The sequence below is a fragment of the Lycium barbarum genome, chromosome 4, assembly GCF_019175385.1.
Source record: "Lycium barbarum isolate Lr01 chromosome 4, ASM1917538v2, whole genome shotgun sequence".
Lineage (NCBI taxonomy): Eukaryota > Viridiplantae > Streptophyta > Magnoliopsida > Solanales > Solanaceae > Lycium > Lycium barbarum.
This window is the reverse complement of record NC_083340.1, coordinates 147,786,174-147,796,954: the sequence shown is the minus strand read 5'-3', so window position 1 is coordinate 147,796,954 and position 10,781 is coordinate 147,786,174. Positions and strand designations below refer to the sequence as shown.

The window sequence follows — 10,781 nt, the reverse complement described above, 5'->3', positions numbered from 1 at the left end:
ATATACTCAAATCTGGCCAAATCTGAGAAATACAAAATATAAATACACTTAGATTTGAGAAAAATTCGATCAGTCGGCCATGGGTTCCAATCAGATATGACGACGGCGGTGGAAAGAGATGATGACGACACTAGAATTCGAGTTTCCGGCAATGAGCGCCCATTGGAATTTCCAGAATTTCGTAGAGACTAGAGCTGGAGAAGCGGATACTGTCAAGCAAATACTATCAAACATATCGTTTAAATGTACCTATCATTTGAGTCTCGATCCAAACATACCCCTCCAGTTATATCTTCGGTTCAAATATATACTCTTCTCATTAGGAATGCCAACAAACGTACATTATATTAAATTTATCCGATAGTTCCCATTTTGGGAATGTTAAATGCTAAAGTCACTGAATGGGTAAGTCGTCAATCCCTGAACTATGTAATGTACTTTATCTGCAACTAGTTCATGAATAGAATGTGATCAATTAACTAACCAACAAAACCACTTGTTACAAATAAAATCTTGTTGCTACATCAAAAAAAAAAAAATTCCTTTTTTCCCAATTCATATCCCGCCTGATATTAAAAAAAAAAAATCAAAATCTCTTCTTTTCTTCTGTCATAAAACTCACCAGCACAAGCTAAAGTTTCTTTTTTATTTTTTTATTTTTTAAACGAATATCTTTAATCATTTTTATTATAAAAAAATAGGCTTTTTCATTCGTGTACTTTACTTACCTTTGGCTCTGACACAAATTTACCCTCCTTAATTTTAAGGGAAGACACGTAACAAGTTCAGAGTCAAATTTCCCATCCAAGTACACGTACTTTTGTCATCATCTTATTCTTCTTGTCACTTTTCAATCATCTCAAATATATTACTACTACTAGTATATATATATATATGTAAAAGTGAAGAAGTTTGAAAATTATAAATGTGCATGATTGGAACGGCAAAAGGAGAGGAAATCTGAAAGGAATTATTTGCTGCACAACATGTCTGCTATATTGTGTGGAAAGAGATCGTATTTATTTGACGATTTTCAATCATCTAAGAGGATTCGGCCTACTTCTTTTTCTCCGTCAAGGTCTACTTGTGCAATCGATCATCTTCTCATGCGTTTTTCTGATATGGACAAACTGGTATAGTATCGTACTGTACTGTATTAATGAATATATATTTGGATGGACTGTATCGTTTGTTTGTTGTGGTGTAATAACTTGTAAATTTATTAAAATAGCCTTGACCCTTAATTACAAGTTAGTTTATATAGTATATATTAGTAATAAAAACTAAGGTAAAAGGATAAAATAAGAACTTTAAAAATAAGTAGGTGGTGGGGCCGAGGGACGGAGTTAGGTAGGCTCTAGAGGTCGAAAAATTACATTATATATACAAGGTTAAAATTATTTTTTTACGTATATATAATAGATGTTGACCTGTTTCGCTTCTTCATGTATTTATCTCTTTATATTTTTGAACCCTCTAGGTGAAAATTTTGGTTCCGGCACTGGGCGGAGTGGTGTGGTAGAGGGTTGGGTGGTGTGGTGTGGGAGTTGGGTGGTGGGTGGTATGGTGTACGTCCCAATTTATGTCATATAGTTTTGATTAGACACGGAGTTTTAGGACTTTTGAAATTTATGATCTAAAACAAGCTATAGATATTTTTATTATGGTTTCAATCAATTGTTACTGAGACACGACGTTAGATAGAAAGGTATGGAGAAAGGTTTGGAGGTCGCGGATTAGGTTAGAAGGTAAGTAGGTAGTGAGTGATCTTCTTATTAGTAGTATTAGTTAGTAATCGTGCAATTCTTTTCCTCACTGTGTATTACTATATGTTGGCTCATTTGTCTTTTTGTTTTAATTGTTTCAATTGGATTTTTTGAGTATTTGGCTATTAAGTGGCCTTTGGTAGGGTGCATAAGAATAATACTGAACAGGGTGTATCAGTAATGCTGAGATTAGTTATGTTAATATTATTTTTTTGGTAATTCGATTGCATCGTCGGCTCTTGATCATCTTCTCATGATCTTTTCTGACATGGACAAGCAGGTTTACCCTTCCATTTTTTTTTAAAAAAAATTAATGGTAAAAAACATAGCTAAACTATCACTTTTTCGCGAGTTACATACCTCAACTATCTGTTGGTCTCTTTTCCTACGGTATGCGCATTCGAGATTCAAACTTCTAAACTTTGACAGTGAATTCAGAGGCAGAAGCTTTAAGTGTTTCTGAAATAAAGTTTATATACTTGGAAACTAATACATTAACAACTTAAATTATTTAAAAGGCATTTAAAGAAATTCCAGTTAAAAAAAAAAAAAAAACTTGGTTGACTATTGAAATGCCAACCGTGCCACATAAATTGGGATGGAGGGAGTAATTGTTTCAATCAATTGTTCGAAGTTTCATATTGTTTATGGGACTTTTAGTTGTAAATATTATACATTCTGTTGTTACTTTAGATAACCAATGTTGGGGAAAAGGTATTGGACTTGTGAGTTACTCGGTACTTGCGCTGGTGGGAGGAAGCAGGGACACCTGGAATTAGTTGGGGGGGGGGGGGGGGGGGGGGCGCAAGTTGGCTCTAATACCATGGTTATAAAAAAAAAAAAATTGTCGTTGTACAAAATATAAAAAGTAGTATTGGACAAGTTCCCTTGAAAAGAAAATCCTTACTGCCTCCATTTAGTTATTTTGGGATGTGGGAGATTACCTTTTGAGTGGTCTGGTTAATGTATTTCTTATGATGTTGTAAATGGGTACTGGGAATGTGCTTTTAGTTAATGACTTAGCGGATGCCAATTTCCGTCATGCCTTTTGTTTAAGACCGACGGGGTTTTTATCTAGAGGGTAGCTTCATGTACTTCCTTGTTGAGGATTGTGGTGGTTTTGTATTTGAATTCACTGGAACGGCGATTTGCCAATTATTAGCTGTTTGAAGTCCTATTTTATGATTCTTCTTATGCTTTTTGTGTTGAACTTCTTGTTAACTTCTCATGATATACAACCAGCGTAATTAATTTAGAGATTGTCTTTTGTCTGCTGCTTATCGTTTTTAAGTTAAGATTCCTTGCGGATCTATCATTCGATGTCTATATTTTGAACTTAGTGCTTGCACAATTGATTCGTTTCTGAGGCTAACATATTCTCCTAGACTTTGAACAAGGGCTAATATGTTGATTAATTAACTGCCTCTCCACTAGTCTCTTTTAATAAGGGAAGGGGGAATGGGAGCAGACGAGTTAGCTAGCTTTTCGTTAGATTTTCAGTATATGAATTGAAGCCCTTTTTTTTTTTTTTTTTGGTTTTTGAAACTAACATAATATAGGATTGGGAAAGTGAAAGTAGCCTAAGCAATTCTTGTTAAAAAAAGTGGCCTAAGCAGTGCCACATTTTTTTATAGGTGTTTTTAACTTCATTTGGTAATAAACCACATGTAAGTTAGATAGATTAATGTACTATAGAAGAAGGTTTTTTGTTGGAAACAAAGCATTATGAAATCTGAAACCAAATACATATTTTAGATTATACAGTTCATATCCATTGCTCAATACGATTAACCAAACATCGATTAAACCCACGTCTGATAACTATAAAAGCAATCCAGTGGTTATTATTTTTCTCCACAAATCAAATGATTCTAAGTGTAAAAAGTTATATTCTTGAGAGTCGAGAGTGAGAAACTTTACGACATGTTCATTCTCTTTTCTTAATGTCTGCTCCTATTTTCCTAAAAAATAAGGATATACTTTCATTAATCCATTCAATGTCAGAGAAGAAAAGCTTTTTAATAGAGGAGGGAATGAATGCAAAAATTGGCTTGGATTACAACAGAACTTTTGAACATTAACAGTGGTGAAGTACTTAGGATCTTTATGTTTGCTATTATTATCATCGTTGTCATTATTTCTTTTTTTGTTTTTTTTCGATCAATCAGATATACCTTAATTGCAAATTAGTTGGAGCGGCTACTTCTCTTTGATGAAGTAAGATGTTAGTTGGAGTCGGTTATAGGAATCTTGTGTATCCAACTATCCATTCTGCTCTGGTCTATTTCATTCAAATGCTAAATAATTTGTCTTTGAAGATAAATTAGGGGTTCTCTAGAGCTAGAGGTTCCCTCAGTCTCACACTTCTTATCCCATATAGATGTACAAGTCTATGACTAGGAATAAAAGAATCTTGACACAACTTATGTGATTAGATTTGTTCAATTCCTAAAAGTGTTGCAGAATTAATGAATTCTTATAGGAGTTGCTAATCCACCAACTTTAGGTGTGACTATAATAGAAGAAAGATGGAAATTATATAAGGGTATCAAAACCAATAAAAGTTCACAGGGTTCAAAAAGATTAGCGCTTCTTCGAAAAGAACAAACCGCATGTTTTGTCTTATAACATAACAAGGCTTTGGAGTATCTGAAAACATTGAGTAACCGTTAAGTACAAAATTCCAAATTTCCTTTTCACTTAAAGAGAACTGAAACGTGCATCCATCTCAGGGCTACTGTTGATGCATATCATATATGATGTGTCTGTTGGCCTTTTTAGCTAATATAAATCCTTGTTACGTTACGAAAAAGAAGGCAAAATAACCAAAAAGAAGAAAAAGTAGGTTGTTTCTTTTGTTTCCTACTGGTGGAGTTAACTTTGCTTCAGTTGATCCCTCGCTGACACAACTTCAAAGTTCCTCCTCTTCATTTCATTTAATGACACAAGTTGTGGATTTAGAACGTGCGCTCTGGTAGTCTAGGAGGATTCGTATCAATTCTGCGATCCAAAAATGGTAAGCGATCTGATTACTGTTATCTTGTTATTGCAGATGCATTTAGCATTTTTTTTTCATTTAAAAGAACTTCCATGTGTAAGTTGTCACTTTTTGGCATGAAGGCATTCATTTGCATTAGATGTCTTGAGTGTTTTTTTTTTTTTTTTTTTTTTTTTTTGGGTTTATTTACCTTAAAAGAAAAAATTTAACCTAGAGATTTGTTTTTTTTTTTTTAGTTGGTTGAGAGAGCACTTGAAGAATGCGGTGATGATCTAGATTCTGCTATCAAACGACTAAATGAGCTTCGCTTGGGATCTGGTGATAATCTGAGGCCTGTGGCAGGAAGCTCTGGCGCTACGCATGAGGCCAGCAGCCAGTTTTTTACTCAAGGTGCACATTGAAATCTTTTTGTTTATTTTTAATTCATGTATGATGTTTTTCCCCCTTTTGGGGGTTGTTTACTTAACTGAGATCACTTTGTCATGTAAAAAATTTCAATTTTTTTACCCATTATAGTACGCCTTATTGTTTATCTTTTGTAATGCTCAGCAAATCCATCTGATAACTTTTTGGTGTAAACAGGAATGGATAGAGGATAGTGAGACCCTGTTACGATTGATTGATCTTTTTATTGATAGCCAAGGTTCCTTTTCTTTTTGTTCCCAACTTTTTGGATGTAATCATGGCACTTCTTAGTTGGTTTTGACATCAATAATACTTAACATTTCAACGACAAAAAAAATCCATATGATGTCATCATTCATCTGTCTAAAACTCTGCTCCAGCTTACGCCCGCGTGATGTTTCTTTATTGATTTTCCCATTTTCCAAGTGCTGTCAACTCACCTATTTCTGCTCTATAACATGTATCAATTCTGGAAATATTTCAATTTAAGTAACTGCTTATCATTTTAATGCTTCATAATTGGTAGATTTTGTGCTTTTTAGATTGAGCATGTTATCAACTTGTGATCCATATTATCAACTTGTCATCTTTCTTTTGTTTCGGCATTTTCATACTTGTAAAGTTGCTTGATATTTATGGTGGAGGTTCAGGTTTATCTGATCCTTCACTTAGGCGCTGACAAACCTCCACTTCATCTATCTTAACCCATCTAACTATTGAAGTATCTAATAACATAGTTCTTCTTGTGATAGCTTCACCTCTTTTAAAATGAATATCACTCACAGCAAGTGGATCAAGAAGACATAAACTGCACCGAACGACCCTGTTACGAAAATGAGTAGACTTAAAAAAAAAAAAATCTACCATTAAGTAAACTGTTTCTAACCTTGCTTTGCCAAATGTATTTTTGAAAATTGTGCAATTTATGTCTCCCTCTTGATCCACTTGCTTTGAGTGATATTCACAATTGTTATCAAGCTGTAACAGTACATTCATTGCATGTTTTTTTGAAGCACGGATGTAGATTAACTGGCCCAACTCTGCTTTCCCCTTAAATTGACATAGTTCCTTCACGTTGTTGCAGGTGCGGCTACAACTAATGGTCAGACCACACCTGCAGTGAATTCATCTGCTGCAAAAGTGGTGCATATGGAGGCTACAGAATGGGTGGAGCTTTTTGTCGGAGAGATGATGAGTGCGTCAAATATAGATGATGCTAAAGCCCGTGCTTCACGAGCTCTTGAGGTGTTGGAGAAGTCCATATGTGCCCATGCAACAGAGGCAACTGCCTCCAGTTTCCAGCAGGTGGTCCCCAAACCTTTATAAGTAGTTTTTATATTCCCCCCATTATAAACACCCTGACATCTCTATGGGCGTGTTCGGTATGGAGGAAAACATAAACAACTCTTTCATGTTCGGTTGGTCGAAGTTTTTGGAAAACGTGTTCTGTAGTAAAAACAATTCCTTAAAAATGAAGAAAATGACTTCCTAGTGAAAGTAAGTTAAACAAGTTTCACAAGTGGCATTCCACATTCACCGTGTCATCCCCACCCCCTAACACTCATCTTCACCCCAGCCTCTGCCACCCCAGCCTCACCCCACTCCCACCTTCAGCTCCACCTCAACTCCTATATTATTTGTCTAGATTATGTGCAATTGCTTTTAGGATAATATGCAATTTTCCTTCATACCGAACACACCCTATATCTTTTGCTTTTTTTTCACGCTACTGTGACTGGATGCATGGAGGTGTATAAATGCTGATATTATCATTTTTATTTTCTTTTTCATGTCTACACTTAGTATGGGCATATAGTGCACTATTGCTTTTGGGGACCTCAATAGGAGGTAGATGGAGGGACGCAAAACAAAAATAAACTGCATAATAAGAGGAATAAGGAAAATAAGAATGAAATAAAACTGAAAAGTGTGATTATGTGATGTTAATGTGAAGGAGACAGTTCCTGTGAAAGGGTGAGATGCTTAGATGTTGAGCGATTGTGTCTCGCTGGGTTTGGCTATAGGCGTAAGCTAGTAACATTCCTTCTTTGTGTCCATTTCATGTCCCCTTTCTCCTCTCACCTCCCACTTAGATAAAATCAATGTTTGTTACGTTAGGGGTGTGCGCTGGCATGATCCGTAGGTCATACTACAACAACAACAACAACAACAACATACCAAGTGAAATCTCACATTATGGGGTCTGGCCATCTGGGGAGGGTAAAGTGTATGCAAACCTTACCCCCATCTCGGAAGATAGAGAGGCTATTTCCGAAAGAGCCTCGGCTCAAGAGAAAACATGACGAGAAAAGGTCAGATAAGCACAAATAGTTTAAAGCAATACGAAAATGAAACTAACGAAAGCGAAAAAGCCATGATAAAGCAGTAAGCCAGACTGATTATCTTATTTATTCTGGTTTGTTACTTATATCTTATTTTGATGAATTTTTATCCCTTTTGTTAATCTTTTTCAGAAATGAAGCTTGTTAATCAAAAAGTAAAACCTATCCATTTCCATATGTTTATAGTTTGGCTGTGATACAGGAGAATTTAATGCTCAAACAGCAGCTTGAAGCACTTATACAAGAGAATGCTATTTTAAAGCGAGCAGTTTCCATCCAGCATGAGCGTCAGAAGGAATTCGAGGATAGAGGGAACGAGTTGAATCAGCTGAAGCAGACGGTGGCTCAGTACCAGGAGCAGCTTAGAACCCTTGAGGTCAAATTTCTTTTAAATCTGATAATATTTTTGCGGTTTATCTCTTGGCTGGAAATTGCATATTGTTTCTCATTCTATTCATTCTTACTATAACAGAATGACAAAGGGACTAAGAAACGGGAAAGTGGACTAAAATCTGGTTTTCATTTTTTGAAGCATATGTTCTATAAAAGTGGGGTAAAGGGCATATATCCCTTCTGCTTCCCACTTGAGAACCTTTGTTTTGAGAAAATTAATACACTTACATGCGCCTGCATACGTTTTAGGTACAAGGAAAAGGCACCCTTTAATCCATCTGAGAGTATGTTATCCAAATTGTATTTGGAATTTATGCACCAAATGTGATTCTAGTTTACATCTTTTTTTTTTTTGGCTTACTGTTCTGGACCACTTCTCATATATGGCCTTGTAGTTATTGTTTGGCCTGTCTGTCTTTCAGGTCAATAACTATGCTCTCTCGATGCACCTCAAGCAGGCTGAACAAAGCAACTCTATTCCAGGGCGTTTCAATCCAGATATCTTTTAGCATGTATCAACTGTCCTTATTGGCTGCGTAACGGAGGGGATAGCAACAGTAATGTCCTATTATCGCAGTAGTAACAGGTGTCTCCTCGTATAGAGATAATATAAGGCTAGAACTTCTGTCGTTTGATCAAAGTGCCCTGCTGCAGTTAGTAGCCAAAGGGTACTTGTACCAGTCATATAAGTTTTTGCTTGTTTTTAAGGTGTTGTTTTCATATCAGAACCGAAGTTCATACATTTCCGTGCTCCTACTAATGTGAAGAAACTATTTAGCACATGATTGCTGTGCTTTCTTTTTTTGTTCGATATGATTTCTGTTCCATTTGAACCCTTTATTTCTCAGGTGTATATGATATATCAGAGTAAATAAACACGAGGCTATGGGAAGTCCTCTCAATTTTCAATAAAATGTAACCACGATGCAATACTGATTGCAAATTTCATGAAACTGGCCGGTTTCAAGATCTTGATACTCTAAATGGGTACAAAATTAAGTCTCATAGATGAATGCTATATCATAATATGTTTTTTAGTCGGTGGCTTGGAATTTATATAGATCAATTATCAGAACATTGGGAAATATAGTATACTAGTAAGAATAATTTTCACCAGAACCATGAGCTTGTCTGCTCTGAAAGCACACATTAGATCAATACTAACTTGAATAAAGAGCCAGGCCAATTGTCATATCTGACCCTTCCAATACACATTCATGGGCTCACCCCAAACCCTTGGGGTGAAAAAGAAAAATAAAACAAGAGAAGCCACTAGGGTTAGCTCAATTAGCAAAGGTTGAGGTACACTAGTTCGAGTCCTATGCCAAGCGAATTAAGTTCAATATTTAAGTGAAGAAAGGTAAAGGTAAAAGGATGAGCTTATCATCCCAGTTTTGAATGTTGCGGTTGACCCAGAGATAACTGTCTCCAGACAAGTTTCTCAATCATAAAACAAAAGAGAGATTACAACAGACTACTAGAGATTTGTATAGCTTTTAGCAAAGGCCATTCTTCAATTGGTTTCTTGAAAAGCCTTGAGGAACTATAAAAACATAATATTGACTTGCATGTGGTCGCTTAAGAAAATGGAACAAGAGTTCCACAAGCTTTCATCATCTTCTTGAACTCCTCAAAATTCACCATTCCATCTCCATCCACATCAACTTTCTTTATCATCTCCTTACAATAATCCAATTTCATGCCTTCTTTCATCCCTAAAGATGAAAGAATCTTACTCAACTCTTCTTCTGATATTAATCCATCTTTATCATGATCAAACACATCAAAAGCTTCCTTAAGATCCTTCTCTCTTTTAGCCACTTCTTCTGGATTCATTTCACCTTCATTCACTTCCTTTATTCCCAAGAAAGTATGGCAAAGTTCATAGAACTCATCAAGATCAATTAAACCATCTTTATTGGAATCAACTTTCTCAACCATATCAACAATATCTTTGTCCTCCATCAAAATACCAATATTCTTGAGAGATAGTTTCAATTCTTGCTTTGTTATGTAACCATCATTGTTCTTGTCAAAAGTTGCAAAAATACTCTTTAGTTCAACCTTGTTGTAATTGTTAGAGCTTTCCACCTTCTTTTCATCCATGGCTATTGAGGATGATGAGGATGTTATTATGGTCTTCTCTGGAAGAGGTGGAGATTTTAGAGAAATTGATTTAATCCAAGATTGTAACTTGTTAGTTGGGAAATTGAAAAGGGTTGTTATAAGCCCAATAATGAAGAGAATTGCTAAGAAAAGAATGGTTAATAATGCCAACATCTTTCTTTTATTTTGTGGTTCTTGAAGTTGAATGATACAGACAAAGAAACAAGTGGAAAAAGAATATACTAAGTGATAGAGATGAAGAGTTGAGCTTAAATGAAAAAAGGATAAAAGCAGGGGCGGACCTATGTAGATTTTTTGGGTGCTCCGGCACCCATTAAATTCAGTTACGGAGTGTATAACTGTATAGAAAATATAAAGGAAACATATATAAATAGTTAATAGAGCACCCCCGAACTCAAAATTCCTGGATCCAGCACCCCGAACTCAAAATCCTGGGTCCGCCTCTGGATAAAAGTATCAATAAGCAGTGAAGAGAAAGATACCCTTTATCAAAAGTAAGTGGATAACCAATAAAGGTCATGGTGAGATAAAAAGAATTTTTCAATTTTGACGGAGGTTTCGAGTTCAAATCATGGAGATTTTTTTTTTTTTTTGATAGGGATTGTTTTCTCCTTTAATGGTATGAGAATTCAGATGAGTCGGAACTCAAAGAGGATACCTGACACCGGGAGAAACCAACAAAAGTGAAGGACAGAGGACAGATTCATTATTCACCGAGTTTCGAACCGTGTATAACTGATCAACCGAAAA

The 10,781-nt window shown here is 35.6% G+C and overlaps 2 protein-coding genes across 3 annotated transcripts; one reads left to right on the top strand and one right to left on the bottom strand.

Annotated features, from left to right (window-relative positions):
• The first annotated feature begins 730 nt into the window (after positions 1-730).
• Positions 731-8,715, top strand: LOC132636970 (uncharacterized). Of its 2 annotated transcripts, none has more exons than XM_060354084.1 (5): positions 731-1,133; positions 5,001-5,154; positions 6,254-6,474; positions 7,714-7,887; positions 8,327-8,715. In XM_060354084.1, the coding sequence occupies exons 1-5, from the start codon at positions 987-989 to the stop codon at positions 8,411-8,413; spliced, it is 783 nt and encodes a 260-aa protein (XP_060210067.1). In that variant the 5' UTR covers positions 731-986; the 3' UTR covers positions 8,414-8,715. The 2 variants fall into 2 exon arrangements, with proteins under 2 accessions (XP_060210067.1, XP_060210068.1); XM_060354085.1 differs by lacking the exon at positions 731-1,133 and adding an exon at positions 3,800-4,782.
• A 281-nt stretch (positions 8,716-8,996) lies between these two features.
• Positions 8,997-10,303, bottom strand: LOC132636971 (calmodulin-like protein 3). The gene has a single exon (XM_060354086.1). It carries the CDS (start codon positions 10,182-10,184, stop codon positions 9,483-9,485), a length of 702 nt encoding a protein of 233 aa, XP_060210069.1. The 5' UTR covers positions 10,185-10,303; the 3' UTR covers positions 8,997-9,482.
• Positions 10,304-10,781: the final 478 nt, after the last annotated feature.

What these genes read in the sequence shown, in the direction of transcription:
- LOC132636970 (XM_060354084.1), top strand. Translation starts at nt 987, where the DNA reads ATGTCTGCTATATTGTGTGGAAAGAGATCGTATTTATTTGACGATTTT. An exon ending in TTTCTGATATGGACAAACTG is followed by an intron (nt 1,134 to 5,000) that starts GTATAGTATCGT and finishes TTTTTTTTTTAG; the next exon opens with TTGGTTGAGAGAGCACTTGA. An exon ending in AGCAGCTTAGAACCCTTGAG is followed by an intron (nt 7,888 to 8,326) that starts GTCAAATTTCTT and finishes TCTGTCTTTCAG; the next exon opens with GTCAATAACTATGCTCTCTC.
- LOC132636971 (XM_060354086.1), bottom strand. Translation starts at nt 10,184, where the DNA reads ATGTTGGCATTATTAACCATTCTTTTCTTAGCAATTCTCTTCATTATT.